This window comes from Ochotona curzoniae, unplaced genomic scaffold, assembly GCF_017591425.1.
Source record: "Ochotona curzoniae isolate NIBS_2020 unplaced genomic scaffold, NIBS_Ocur_1.0 scaffold_3208, whole genome shotgun sequence".
Lineage (NCBI taxonomy): Eukaryota > Metazoa > Chordata > Mammalia > Lagomorpha > Ochotonidae > Ochotona > Ochotona curzoniae.
Window position 1 is genome coordinate 2,237,477 of NW_024467106.1, and position 14,838 is coordinate 2,252,314.

The 14,838-nt window shown below is 53.9% G+C and overlaps 1 protein-coding gene across 1 annotated transcript in view; it reads left to right on the forward strand.

Moving 5' to 3' along the window:
• TSC1 (TSC complex subunit 1) overlaps positions 1 to 14,838 on the forward strand; it is a 61,075-nt gene that overhangs the window by 38,462 nt on the left and 7,775 nt on the right. Inside the window, exons 9-18 of the mRNA XM_041004370.1 lie at positions 5,463 to 5,638; positions 6,239 to 6,348; positions 6,657 to 6,768; positions 7,059 to 7,168; positions 10,197 to 10,269; positions 10,659 to 10,757; positions 10,965 to 11,523; positions 12,744 to 12,787; positions 13,280 to 13,431; positions 14,228 to 14,410. Of these exons, the coding sequence (XP_040860304.1) occupies positions 5,463 to 5,638; positions 6,239 to 6,348; positions 6,657 to 6,768; positions 7,059 to 7,168; positions 10,197 to 10,269; positions 10,659 to 10,757; positions 10,965 to 11,523; positions 12,744 to 12,787; positions 13,280 to 13,431; positions 14,228 to 14,410 (1,618 nt within the window). The remainder of the gene's footprint in view (positions 1 to 5,462; positions 5,639 to 6,238; positions 6,349 to 6,656; positions 6,769 to 7,058; positions 7,169 to 10,196; positions 10,270 to 10,658; positions 10,758 to 10,964; positions 11,524 to 12,743; positions 12,788 to 13,279; positions 13,432 to 14,227; positions 14,411 to 14,838) is intronic.

Below are 14,838 nucleotides of genomic sequence, written 5' to 3' on the forward strand. Positions count from 1 at the left end.
AACACGCTTGCGTTTAAACAGGGAGACCAGGAGATTGATCCCAGAGGCTTGACTTTCCACTTCCTCTGCTGAACTGAGCATGCGCCGGGGTGCTGCTGTCACTGCTGTCTTAGCTCAGAGCCTCCAGCTGCCCAGGCCGACAGGGCTCTAACCCTTGCTTTACTCATCCTTGAAGCTGAGCCGTGTGCTGCCAGGATCGTGCAGCTGCTTGCTCGCAGGGAGGCCGGGCGTGAGTCCTAGATGGGAGCGCTATCTGTCTTTGCCTCTGAATTCCCAAAGTTATTAACTTCTTGTATATATGGATTTCAAATTTTTTAAGATTTATTTTTATTAGAAAGACAGATTTACAGACAGAAGGAAAGAGAGAAAAATCTTCCATCTGTGGGTTTACTCCCCAAATGACTGCAGTGGCTGGGGCTAAACTATTGAATCCAGGAGCTTCTTCTGGGTCTCCCACATGGGTACAGAGTCCCAAGGCTTTGGGCCGTGCTCCACTGCTTTCCCAGGCCACAAGCAGGGAGCTGGATCAGAGGTGGAGCAGCCAGGACTCCAGCCAGTGTCTATGTAGGATGCCACAGATGGAAGGTTAGCTTGCTGTGCCACAACACTGGCTCCTAAATATTTATTTTTTCATTTTGTTTTTTTTTTCCCACAAATATTTTGAAGTCCCCTCTGTAGAAGCAACCATATTCTCTTGGAAGCTGTTTAGTGAGCAGGCTAGGCCGATCGTCTGTTTTGAAGGTGTTAACGTGAAAGGGACCAACCTAAGGAGGAGCAGGGCTGGAGTGGAGGCAGGTATACACACTGCAGGGGAAGGAGTCACGGTGGCTGTGGGGAGGGTGGCCTGCGGGCAAGGCGACATCAGGATGCCACCGACATCCTGATCGGCTCTTCCAGAACTGGAGAAAGAGCTCTGGGAAGTTGTGAATCACAGCCAAAACTCTTGGAAAGAATGAGATAAAGTTGAGACTATTCCCTGATTAGGCAGATGCAGAGGGTAGAGGTGAGTGACACGGGAAATGGAGCCAGCAAGGTCGATCTGCCTAGAAAATCCAGCGTCAGGCTTGGAAACGAGGCTTTGACAAGGGGCAGAGTGGCCAGTGTCGGGGTGCAGGATGTTGAAGCTGTGCTTGGAAGAACAGTGTCCTTATTGAGCGTTGCTTCCAGTTGTCCCACGGGACACCTGAGGGTTAGGTTGTCCCACGGGACACCTGCGGTCAAGCCTGCCACTGCCTCCCCGTGAACTCTGTACCTGTGACGGGAGGGGGCAGAACTGCTCTCCCCACCCCCCCAGGTACCACACGCAGCGCCCCGGGAGGTCTCACCGCGGGAAGCAGGGCTGGGGGCACCCCAGGAGGTCTCCCCGCGGGAAGCAGGGCTGGGGGCCGCCCACAGATGCAAGGTCGGTTTCATTCTCTGATGCTTGGTGGCATTCTGCCTTTCAAATGAAATCAGTAACAACAAAACAGAAGACTTTGGTGGAGGAAAAAATGATGAAAAACAGTATGAAATAATGGACTAGGGATCCTATAAAAGCATTTCCTGTAATTAAGGGACATATTTCTGGATTGAAGGAGCTTACTTGTTGCCCAGCTTAGTTTGTGAACAAAGTCTGAATATTGTGAAATTTCAGAGTGCCAGAGAAAACAGGCTTTTCAGGGAGTAAAAATCACCCAAACACCTTTAGAGAACAGACTCAGAAGGGGTCAGTTTCTGGAATACCCTCCAACTGGGAGAAGGTGGTTTTGGCGTAGAGTTCTGTGCCCAGCCGGCTTGTCTCTCGAATGCAACATGCTCCGAGTGTCCTGTAGCGTCTCTTGTAGGACACTCTGCAGGAGTTGCTGTTGGGCAGGCCAGGGCTCAGGTGCCCGCTGAAGTGCGTGCCCTGCTGATAAATCAAGGAGGAGCAGCGTCTGGCCTCGAGTGTGATCAAGGAAGGTGTCAGGGTAGAGCACCCAGCAGTGCGGAGAACAGCTGCTGCGGGGCCTCAGGGAGGTGTTCTCACAGAGGCGTGCATTCCATTACACTAGAACTAGGCGCCACTTGAGAGTTGCCACGGAAGTTTAGGAACAGTTAGCAGGAGATGCAGAGAACCTGAGGGAAAGAAAGAGAAAAGCAGAATCCGCCCCCAGGTGGGCCTTGTGGTACAGCTGGGTAAGCTGCTGCATGAGAGCCTGGTTGGAGCCCCGGCCGTGCTTCGCTTCGGGCTTCCTGCTAGTGCTCCAGGACGCAGCACGCGAGGCCTGCTGTCCGGGAGGGAGACCTTGGGGGAGGTCCCGCCTCCTGGCTTCAGCCTGAGTCATGAAAAATCTCAGTACCCACACCACCCCTTGTCACTTTCCTTCAAATAAATATGTTCAAACAAAAGGAAAGGACAGACTAGATTGAACAAGCAGACAAAGAGCACCATGGGGTTCATTTATTGTTAAATTTTTATTCTTGATAATATTTACATAGTTGATTAAGGATTAAGATGGGAAGGATTAAGGATTAGGGGAAAGTGGGTGACACCATGGTTTCCAAATTTTCTTTTTCTTTTTCCTGCATCTGGGGGAAGGGGGAAGCTGTGGAGAGAAGCCACACCCAGCTTCCCAGCTGCCTCAGTGCCCGGGGATGGGGGACGGGCACCCACCCCATGTCATCCCGGGGTTCCTGATGTGGAGCGTGTGTGGAGGGTTCTGCTCAGGTGAGTTTGGTAGTTCTGAAATGCTGTCCATTTCCCCACTCCAAGGATGAGAAAAATCTCTCCTAGGTCCACTGGCTGACGTGGGCCACCTTAGAGTTTCCATCCACCCAGATACTTGCTGCCAACGCTTGCTGGGGTAGTTGACCAACTTGTCTTACCCTCCTTCCTCTGCTGCGGTGTCAGTTACTTTCTGCAGGCCCCAGTGGCCTGCCGTATCCTCCATGTGCATCTGGGTGTGCTGCCCACTGCTCCATCTGCGTCACCGAGGAGGCCCGGTTCTGACACATGCACTCCACGGTCAGACCACAGATCTGGGATCCCCAGGGTGGTTGGAGTTCTGAGTCCAGCGGTCCAGCTGCATGAGGGTTCCCCAGAGAAACCTCATCAGAGGTGACCTCAGACCTGACTGCTGTGTGTGCCAGTCAGTACGGGGTCCAGCTCAGTCTATCACCCGCGTCAGCCCACACACAGGGCAGTTGCCGGGTTGGTTCTGTCTCCAGCCCCATCCCTCACGCAGACAAATGGAGGAAATGACATCATATTACAGATCCTGTTGAAGGTGACTTTGGAAAAAATAGAAACCTTGGTATTCTTGCCTTGAGAACACTAGAGAGGAGGCAGGGGGTGTAGCAGGGGCGTGGCAGAGACCTCACTCCTCATGGATGACTGGAATTCGCAGATCAAGAATGTCTGTAGGCCTATAGAGGTGGGATACAAGGTCAGCCGCGGGGCTGGGGGCAGCTGCCAGCGTGTGTCGGGGAGGGCACGCCTAGTGCTGTGTACACTCTTTAGATGCTGTTGGACTCCAGGTTGCATGTTCTGTGTCCATCTGAGGTGGAGCTAGAGGCCTGAAACTAACTCACAGCCAGTTAGGTTGGTTTCTGATTTCACAGCTACTTAACACAATTGGTTCATTGTAGAATCGTGAAGTTCTAGAAGTGCATATATGACTGATGAAAATAAAACATTGATGAGTGTCCCTACTTCAGTGTGGTTCTCACTGTCAGCTTTCAAACCCATCCTCAGTGTGTGAGTGTGTGTCAGTTCCTGCCCAAGCTAAGAGTATGCAGGGGGTGGATTCTGTCCCTGGTAACACAGTGGCTTGAGCACAGGGTATGAACAGTGGAGGGGGCTGCCCCTGGCCATTGCTGTGGTCTCCCAGCCCCAGAGGCTCCCATCCCTCATCCCAGTGTTGGGCGCCATGTCCAGCGTCTGAAGGTTCATCACAGCTCTGCAGCAGCTGTGGAGGATCACGTGTTCTGTCAGGGTCTTTTGTAAATGTTTGGGGGACGCAGGAAGGACTCTTTCACCTGTTGGCTACATCCCCGGATGGCTGCAGTCAGGGCTGGGCACTGAGTCCCTGTGCACAGTGGCAGGAGGTGGGCTCAGGAGAGGAGCCAGGGCTCACTCCCACATGTCTCAGCCAGCATCCTAGCTTCCAAGTCAAGGGCCATTGCTTCCCTCGCTCCCTGAGCTATAGTATGGCATAATTTACATACAGTTGAGTTTTGACATAAGTCTCAGTTGTGATAAGAACTTTCGTTTTGGCCTCCAGAAGTTCCTTGTGCCCTTCTGGTCAGTCTCTCCCCAGCTCCTGCTCTGGTGTCATAGTGTGTCTCCTGTAGACTCTGTTCTTCTGGTTGGACTTTGGGTCACACCCTTTTTCAAAATACAAGCTTTAGGGGCCAGTGTCATGGCTAAGTTGGCCAATCATCAGCCTACTAGCATTGGTGTCCCATGTGGGATCCAGTTCCTGTCCCGCTGCTCCACTTCCCGTGTTATCTCCCTGCTTGTGGCTTGGGAAAGCAGTAGAGGATGGCCAAAGTCTTGGGACCCTGCATCCGTGTGGGAAGAGGCTCCTGGCTTTGGATTGGTTCAGCTTCAGCCATTGCAGCCATTTGGGGAGTGAACTAGCGGGTGGAAGATCTTTCTGTCTGTAAATCTTCCTTTCCAAAACAAATAAGTAAAAATTTGTAAAACAAAAGATTTATTAATTTGAAAGGCAGAGTTACAGAATGAGATGAGATAGAGGCATCTTTTATGTACTAGTTCACTCTGCAGAAGGCTTTCATTGTCAGAGCTGACTTCATTTGAAGCCAGGAACCATGAGCTTCTTTCGGGTCTCCCATGTGGGTGCAGGGGCCAGTGACTTGGGCCGTCCTCTGCCGAATTCCCAGGCCCATTAGCAGGGAGCTAGATTGGAAGTGGGCTAGCCGGGACTCAAACCAGCAGCCATGTAGATGCCAGTGGCTGCAGGTGACAGCATAACCAGCTACTCCACAGTGCTGGCCCTGGGGCTCCACCCTTCCTTCACTAGAAGCTGGCTGAGCCTTGTTATAGATCTTGGTACATGTCGGTTTTTGTAAGACAGATTCTTAGAAGTGAATGTGTAGGTCATTCGACAGGAATCTCGGATGCCTGAGAGATGCCTGCGGGGCACATGTTGCTGCCCAGGCTTGGCTGGAGGCCTGAGGCTTTGCGCCCCTAAACGCCCTGGCCATTTCCAGTCTCCTTGGTTCACGGCATTTTGTCCCTTCTGCCCATTCTCTTTAGTTTATGTTCTGTTGGAAACTTTGCCGTTTTTTATTGATGACATTTTTGTTTCAAAGATGGGTTCTGTTGACTTGGTGTAACCATTCTGGGTTTGTAAGGTGAATGGTCACACTTGGGCTGGAGTGGATTTGCCCTGCTCTTTGCTCATTAGTTCCCTGGTGGCACTCTTCTGTAATTCACTGAGTAATCAGTTGCGTTTCTTGGCTTGCATTGCCTTTTTCAGGTGGAAGGGGTTAGAGACTCATGATGTTGTAATAGAGTGTGCCAAAATCTCTCTGGACCCTGCGGAGGCCTCGTCTGAAGATGGCTATTCTGTGTCCGAGCAGCTCGCCGCGCGGCCCGCTCGCCATCCAGCCGACGTCACCGCCAGCCCTCACGCGGACACACAGAATAGCTATGGTAAAAAGTGACCTTGATGCTTGTCTCTTTTCAACTTGGCATTTGGGAAGCATTGTTTATCTTGGTTCATTTTGTCTTCTTTCTGAAAACAAAATTTAGTACAGTTTCTAGGAAGTTCCCCTACCCCTGATATTTTTAATTGACTCAGCCTCCGTTGTCTTCTAATGAAGTTCTCCTTCAAGTTTAATTTGAATGTCCTGCTGATAATACTGCCAGCAGCTCTGGCAGTGTTGTCTTCCGGCTTCAACAAAGAAAATGTGCTCACGTCATTGACAGCCCTGGGAAGGGAGTCTTTGTACCCCCGGACACCCGGAGCGGAGTGGCTCTGGAGTGAGTGGGGACGGCTTTAGGCCTGGGTCCACCTCGGTAATTGCAGCCCCTGAAGGTGCCATGGGCAGCGTGTGTTCCAGGTTGTCTGAGGCTCAGCTGGACGGCAGCCTTCCCGAACGCCATTTCCAAGGGCGCTTTGAAAAACCTTCCAAGTGCTGTTGTGTTATTGCCAGGAGTGTCAGCTTTTGCAGATATGGACAGTCGGAGGGCCGTGATTTCTTACTGGCATGCCCTGAAGCCACGCCGTAACCCTCTTTGTTCTTGTTTTAGGGAGTGCTACTTCTACCCCTCACCCCTCTTCTCGGCCGACGTTAAACACGCCAGGGCAGCTACCTCAGAGTTCTTCCCTGTCGACACGGCTGTTAGCTGAGCCGTCGCAAGTATGCTGTCCAGTAGTGGCCTTGCCTTGTGCTGTGCTTGTTGGGGAAGTTGCCCTTGGGGTGAGGTCTGAGGGTGTGGCTGGGAAAGCATCTCAGTCTCAGCAGTCCCTCTAAGCATCTGTGACGTTAGCCTGCTGCTTGGGTTTGCTTGAGTTCAGACGTGCAGGTTGCCCCTTACCTGTCAGTCAAGCTTTAATAAGTTGCCTTTCGCCACTTGGAAAGGCAAAGTTCAAGGTGAACGTGTCCAGGACTGCGTGGCTGGTGTGGTGCTCCCGTTCCTCTCTCATGTGCTTCCTTAACGTCCCCAGGCTGCGCTCTGGAGCCCATCTACAGTTTGTGGTATGACCACTCCCCCAACTTCTCCTGGAAACGTCCCAGCTGAGCTGTCGCACCCTTACAGTAAAGTGTTTGGTACAACTGGTATGTAGGCCTCAGGCTGGGTTCCACCGCGGGTTCTATCTTGTCTTCTGTGAAAGGAGCAGCTATCTCTTAGATCTGATAGTGAGTTGGAAGGTCACTTGTGGCAGTTAACTTGTTCTTGAAAGTTAATAGCAACTTCTGGGGCTTTCAGAGCAGGTGAAGTGGATGTTAGACAAACAGGAAAAGACTGCTCTATATCTGGGTCCCAGAAAGAGAGTTAGCTTTGTTGGGAAGCATGCTGAGGGTTGGCTCGGTGTTCATATCTGTCCCCCTTGTCTGTGTCTGAGCAGGTGGAAGAGGAACTCCTCTGGGAACCCCAGCGACTTCCCCTCCTCCGGTCCCCCTCTGCCACTCGGACGACATCGCACTGCCCCAGGCCACAGCCACACCACCCAGGAAGGTGCGTGCCAGCCGGCCCCCTCCACCCAGGCCACAGGGTTGACTGCAGGCCTTTTCGGAGGATAATCTAGGCCACACAGAATCCTGGCCTCAAATGCAGTGGGTTTGAATCAGATCGGTTGGAAATGGATGAAGCAGACGCTCTCAAGGCGAGAACTGCTGGCCCCCAGGCTTCCAGCATCCTAGCTAGTCCAGCAGGTCAGCTCTGCCTCCTGCCCCTGCGGAGCTGCACGCACCCTCCCCGCTATGCCAGCACCTGCAGGGACGGCAGGAGCCACGGAAGCCAGTCGGTGCATCAGTGCAAAGGGACCTGGTCGGCGTGATGTCCTTCCTTGACGGGGCCTTTCACTGTAAAAACGGAGAACATTTTAAAACTTCCGAGTGTTTGCATTAGTAACAGTAGGCCCTCGGGAAGCTGCACCTGTGTGTGTAGTGTTCTCTGTGAGGAGATGGGCAGGGTGAAGGTGCCTATGGCAGATCCGCCACCTGCTGACGCACTGGCATCTCAGTTACTTGAGAGCTGAACTGGCGATTTGTTTCCATGGTACACCAGTTTCTTTTGAAAACAAGTGACCGAAACCCCGATTATTCAGCCTTGGGTATTCAGCAGGCAGTGTCCTAAGTGATGGCCTTTGCCAGTCACTTCAGGGTACACTCTTGACAGTGGTTGCTAACGAGAAAAGTCAGCTTCCAGCTGAAAAGTAAGACTTAGTTAAACAGGCGGACAGCCAGCGCTTGCTAGTGTGATGGCTTCCCCAGGACTTCTGTGATGAAGTGAGCTGATGATTTAACTTCCTGATGTGCAATGAGAAGATCTGAAAACTCCAGTGTAAATGAGTGAGCCAGTGTTTTCTCAGTGTCCAGCGTGTGATGTTGCCTGGTCACGCACTGGTGTCAGTTCGTGTCCCAATGCAAGGTGGACCAATGGATCTAACACAGGCGAAAAGACAATTGCAGGTTTCAGATTCAACCTCATAACTTTTATTAAACTACCACTTGGGCCCAGTGCAGTAACATAGCAGCTAAAGTCCTCACCTTGCACATGCTCAGATCCTATATGGGCACTGGTTCTATTCCCAGTGGCCTCACTTCCCATCCGGCTCCCTGTTTGTGGCCTGGGAAAGCAATCAAGGATGGCCCAAAGCCTTGGGACCCTGTACCCACATGGGAGACGCAGGAAGTTCCTGGCTCCTGGCTTCAGATCAGCTCAGCAGCATCACTATTATGACTACTTGGGGAGTGAGTCAGCGGACAGAAGATCTTCCTCTCTGTCTCTCCTCCTCTCTGTGTATCTGACTTTCCAATCAAAATAAATCTTAAAAAAAAAAAAGAAAGAAACTACCATCTGTCAAGTTCTGATGTGATATCAAAGATAGGTATCCACTCTGATTTGAAAAGTCTGCTAAAAAGCATTTATGGGGGGTGGGAGTGCCATGGCTCAACAGGCTAAACCTCCACCCTCAAGCGCTGACATCCCATGTGGATGCTGGCTGGTGTCCCAGCTGCTCCACTTCCGATTCAGCTGCCTGCTCATGGCCTGGAAAAGCAGTAGAGGTTGGTGCCGAGTCCTTTGTACCTCTGCACCCGTGAGGGAGACCCAGAAGAAGCTCCTGGCTTCAGACACACCCAGCTCTGTCTGTTGCAGCCATCTGGGGGTGTGAACCAGCAGATGGACAATGTTTTTCTGGGTAAATCTGCCTTTAAAAAAAGTTTTCCTTCTGTAACTTCATATCTCTAGATTTTCTTCCATTGCTTTTGTAAAAATTGCATATTGCTGCTGACCGGGCACGGAGGCAGCCGTGACACCGGACAGGTCAGAAGTCATGAGTGCAGCAGGTTCACTCTCTCAGTGGGACTTTATTTATTTTGGAAAATGTAGGGTTTTTTCATTAAAACATGCCCCTATTATGTAATGAATTTGTTTTTAATGAAATCATAAATACTTATTGAAGTCTGTTTTTAATTACTAGTTTTTTAACATTTTGATTTGAAAGGCAGAGTTTACAGATGGCGAGGTCTTCTTTAAGCTGGTTCTTTCCTCCACATGGCCAAGCTGTCCAGAGTTGGGCTGCTTTAAAGCCAGGAGCCAGCAACTTCTGTCGGTTCTCCCATATCGGTGCAGGGGAACAGGGCCTAAGTCAAGCAGCCAGGTCTCAGAACGGAACCCATGGAGGGTGCCAGTGCTGCAGGTAGCAGCTTTACCTGTTGCCTTGAAGTTTGTTTTAATTTTTAAATATTGTAATGACTGGTGGATATAACCATGTCAACAGAAACTGCATTCTCAATCATTTTTAAAATTTATTTATTTTGGGCCTGGCGCGGTGGCGCAAGTGGTTAAGGTCCTCACCTAGCACGCCCGGGATCCCATATGGGCGCCGGTTCTAATCCCAGCAGTCCCGCTTCCCTTCCAGCTCCCTGCCTGTGGCCTGGGAAAGCAGTCGAGGACGGCCCAAAGCTTTGGGACCCTGCACCCGCGTGGGAGACCCGGAAGAGGCTCCTGGCTTCGGATCGGCATAGTATCGGCCGTTGCGCTCACTTGGGGAGTGAATCATCGGATGGAAGATCTTCCTCTCTGTCTTTCCTCCTCTCTGTATATCTGCGTTTCCAATAAAAAGAAAAAAAACATAATAAAAATAAATCTTTAAAAAAAATTATTTATTTTTATTGGAAAGGTAGATTTATAGAAAGGAGAGATTAAGGTCTTCCATTTGCTGGTTCACTCCCCCAATGGCCACATTGCCAGAGCTGGGCCAGTCCAAAGCTGCGAGCCAGGAGCTTCTTCTGGGTCTCCCACGTGGGTGCAGGAATCCCGTGGAGTTGGGCCATCCTCTGCTGCTTTCCTGGACCATAAATAGGGAGGACACGAACCGGTGCTCATGTCGGGTGCTGGTGCCACTGACAGAGGCTTAGTGCGCGGGGATGAGCTAGTTTGAAGATCCCCTCGAGTTTGAAGTCCTCGAGCCCTCTAGAACATGTTCCGGGACAGGCACGCCCTCTGCCAGTGATGTAAGTGGTGCATGTCTTTTCAGGAGGAGAGAACAGACTCCGTGAGGCCAAGTCTGCACAGGCAGCCTCACCTCGCCAACGACAGAGTGGGAGCAGGTGAGCTCTGGGTGACCATGATCTCCCGCCCCTCCCTGGTTCTCTGTATTGACCGCAGACACAAGGAAATCTGGACTAGACTGCTAGCCCGCTCAGGCCTCGGAGCCGTGAGCCGCGCAGTGAGTTCTGGAAGCTGCCTGGAACTTCCCAGGAAGGCTCTCACGCTGCTGCGGTGAAGCACCTGCAGCTGATTGGCCAGACCAGCTGTTCGCGCCTGCTCTCAGAGCCGGTCAGGCAGCAAGAACCTTCATTTCCGTGGGTGGGTTTGCTTTGGGATCCTTTAGTTAGGTGTGTGCTCTCCGCAGGGCAGAGCTGCTGCCCTGGCACCGGGTGCGGTCGGGGTGGCGAGTGTGTCTTTCTTGAACATGAATTGCTTTGTTTCCCTTCAGAAGAGCTACATGGCAACAAAGGTCCTGTGGCCCTCAGAGACCTCCCGGGGCTTTTGGGTGACCTGGCTTCTGATGAAGACAGCATTGAGAAGGAAGAAGGTAAACCCAGGGGTGGCTGGAGGGACGAAGCTCGGCCCTTGTTCTGCCTTCAAGCACTCAGGGACTTGCATGGTTCTTTCCTCTGAAGTGAAGAATGTGGGTGTTTCATTGCAGGCCTAAGCCTGAAAGGGGGTGGCTCTGGGACAAGGTGGCCTGTGGCCCCAAACCACTGGCTTTGTGTTCACTGGGCTGCCCTCCTTCCCACAGCTGCGATATTTGAAGAACTTTCTGAGATCACCACAGCTGAGGCCGACCCCGTGGCCCCCCGAGGGGGCTTTGACTCTCCCTTCGACCGCGACGGCCTCCCAGGTCCAACACGCAGGATGCACTCGGCGGCCTCTGGCGCACAGGGCACCAGCGCCAACCCTGAGCCCCTACACTCCTCCCAGGACAAGCACGGGCTAGACACACCAAAGCAAGCCTTTACTCCCATTGATCGGCCCCCCAGTAGTGCCCACGACAGCCCCGCCAGGCACAGGGAGCGCCAGGCTTCGTCGGAGACGAGCATCCTCACGCCCAGCCCTTGTAAAATCCCCCGGCAGAGGAGCGTGGGCTTGGGAAGCGGGCAGCCACCCCCGTATGATCACCTCTTTGAAGTGGCCTTGCCAAAGACTGCCCATCACTTTGTTAGCAAGAAGACCGCGGAACTGTTAAGGAAAGCGAAAGGCAACACAGAGGACGACTACGTGCCCTCGGCCTCCCCGGTGGAAGTGCTGGACAGGCTGATCCAGCAGGGAGCGGACGCACATGGCAAGGAGCTGAGCAAGTAAGGGGGTGCTTATGTTCCAGGAGAATTGCTCTGGAAGTGTCAGGGTGGGAGCAGGAAATGTGTGGCCCCCCAGTCCCCCTTCTCTGCCTGCTGGGCAGCTGTCCTCCCTGCCTGCTGCTGCCCCATGCGTGAGAACGTGCTGCCCCCAAAGCCCCTTCCCTCGGGAGGGCAGAGTGAATCTGGACTCAGGCTGTTTGGTGCCACTCTGCTGTGGGGCACTGCGATGCCTGCCGAAAGCTGGATGTTAAAAAGGAGGCTCTGTTACTTCAGAGAACATGGGACGATTGTCACCTTGTCCCCCTCTCCAGTTACAGGTGTGAGCTTTTATCATCATCTGTTTGGTAACAGTTGGCGATATGGATTGTAAGACAGCATTGTATTGAGGGGCAGGCAGCCTGCCCCCAGCAGCCCCGCTCGCAGGCACCTGCTGCTGCCTGACCCTTCCAGCTCCTTTTCCAAGGATCGCCAGGAGAGGATGGAATGGAACTTGTCCCGGCTTTGAATCCTCTGCCATTTCTAGCAGCATTATCAAGTGAACTTGTGTGATAGGGCTTAGGGTATGGGAGCTTCTTTTCAGATGAGACTTGATAAAGGAGGCAGCTCAGGTGAACCCCACCTTTCCCTGTGGAGCTGCCCCCCAGCAGTTTCAGCAGAGGCAGAGCACGGCATGCTTTCAGCTCTTTGCCCGCTGATGGGACAGGGGCTCCTGCACTGGGAGGCCTGGTCAGCCCTGAGCGTTGCTGCGGTAACTGGGGGAGGACAGAGCTGACCCTGACCCCAGGCTGGGCTGACCCTAAGAACAGATTTCCGGCGGCCCCTGAGGCAGTGACATCCGGCTGCAGCACGGAAGGGCCGGAGCAGCCCCACCTCCCTTGCTTGTGAGGAGGCCTTTTCTTACCTCTCTTACTCCCTGCTTACAGTCAGCCTGTCTGCTAGACAGGGAAGGAAAGTCCGTGACCTGCAGTTCCCTGAAAGAAAGGACATCTAAATTCTTTTTGTTTATTTGGCTGATGTATTCCTTCCCATGGTGGTTGGTGAACTTAACAATCGCCAGCGGGGGCACCCACTGCCAGCCCCATGCGGACCCTGAGTGGGACACTTTGCTTAGGTTGTGTCCTTTGAGCAGGGGAAATTTTCTAATGTTACTGCCGCTAAAATCCAGTGAAGTGTTTCCTGGGTCACACTGTAACTGTGTCACCCCAAACCTCTCGCCCTAGGCTGTCCTTACCCAGCAAGTCCGTCGACTGGACCCACTTTGGAGGTAACTCTGGTGCTCGAGCTCACAGTCTAGCCCCGCTGCTCCCTGCCCGCCCCCCTCTGCCTTCCCTGTCCCCCAAGAAGCAGCGTGCCCCTGGCCACTGCACCTGCTGTTTCTCTGCTTGGTCCAGAACTGTCAGGTCCTGCCATTTGGAAAAGTGGCCCGTACCTTGCACCTGAGAGCCACCGTGCCCAGACTGCCCTGGGAGAGGCAGAGTGAGGCCAGTGGTGTGAGGGAGTGACCCTGTGGGGGAACAGGCCAGCGGAGGAGTGGGGTGCAGGTGGGCAGGGGTGTGGCCCTGAGGGAGGCAGGCTGTCAGAATGCCCATGCAGAGCCCAGCCCCTTGGCGCTCCCCTGGCAGGGAGAGTTGTGGTCCCTGTAGCATTTCTCCCGCTCTGCCCCAACTGAGCGCCGCCTGTGGGAGGAGCCTGATGGAAGATGTCAAAGGCATTTCTGCCCCTCCCTCTGCTTCACAATCAGGCTCTCCCCCCTCAGATGAGATCCGCACCCTCCGGGACCAGCTGCTGCTGCTGCACAACCAGCTCCTCTATGAGCGCTTCAAGAGGCAGCAGCATGAGCTCCGCAACAGACGGCTGCTGCGCAAGGTGACCGGCGCCGCGGCCCTGAAGGAGCACAACGCTGCCATGGTGAGGGCTGGGGGCTGCAGGGGCTACGAAGGGGTGCTGGGTGGTGGGCCTCAACGGGTGCCCTGTGTGCAGGCCATGTGAGTGGGCTACAGTGGGCACCCTGTTCGGGGGACCATGGAGGTGGGAGGCCGTGGGGGTGGGCTCCTGTGGGCGCCGTGTGTGGGAGGCCGTGGGGGTGGGCTCCTGTGTGCACCCTGTGTGGGAGGCTGTGGGGATGGGCTCCTGTGGGCGCCCTGAACAGGGGCTGCCTGGTTCCTTGCAGAGGGCAGCAGCTGAGTCGGGGTGAGGGCTCTCAGGACCAGTTCTGTTCACCCAGGTGGCTAGGGCAGGTCACATGGTCTCTCAGGAGCCTGTGCGGATGTGTGAATCCCAGAATTGCCCTGGAGCTCTCAGAAGCCATGGTGGCAAGCACCCGTGGCTGTCTGCTTCTAACTGACGGAAGTTACTGTATTTCTCCATGTGTGAGCGCGGAGTGGGTCAGCGCTGGGTTTGAAGAAGGCTGGGTCTTGGAAGCCTCCGTGTCGCAGTCCTTAGATAGCCTCCCTGCCTTGTGGGTTCTCAGCGCTGTGGTGGCGGGCAGGACTTCTGAAGCCCCGGCTGCAAGGTGGTCCATGGGAAAAGTTCTTTAAGGAACTTAGGATCCATTTACTAATGTGAACTATCGAAAACCATGACTTCACTGCTGGGTCTGGCGGCTTGTGACTGCTGAGGTCCCGTGTTTCCACTTGCGCCGGGCTCCAGCATCCCTGCCCTGCCCGGGAGGCGGCCAGTCACGGCCTCTCTTTCTCTCTGCTAGAAAGATCAGCTGATGCTGCAGGAGGGAGACATCCAGATGTGGAAGGCCAGCCTGCAGCAGGAGCAGGCACGGTACAGCAAGCTCCAGGAGCAGCGGGACACGGTGGTCACCCAGCTGCACAGCCAGCTCAGGCAGCTGCAGCACGATCGGGAGGAATTCTACAATCAGAGCCAGGAGTTACAGGTATCCATGGCGACCCAGGCAGTGCTTCCTGGAGAACTGTCCCTGCCCAGCTGAGCCGAAACGGATAGTCTCTCTGAAATCGTGGCGATTGTCCCAGTGAGAGCAGTGGCTCTCCAGATTTGTTGGGGTGATGTCCGGGTTGCTTTGTCTTGGTCCTGAGCAACTGGAAGGAACCCGAGTTTCTGCTCAGTCGGCAGAGCTCACAGCCTGCAAGTGTTGTGACCAACAGGGCAGCCCCCACACGTGACATGCTCTCCATCATTGTGAATGACTGTAGGTCTTAATGCCACGGAGTGGCTGTTGGCCCTGTGTGGCATCTCGGGGTGGAGTGGTGAAGCCGCGTCCCTGTTCCACTTGGGCTTTCCCAGCTGTCACCCGAAGCCCAGGCCAGCCACGTGAGAACACCTTGCCTGAGGGCTCGTGCTCAG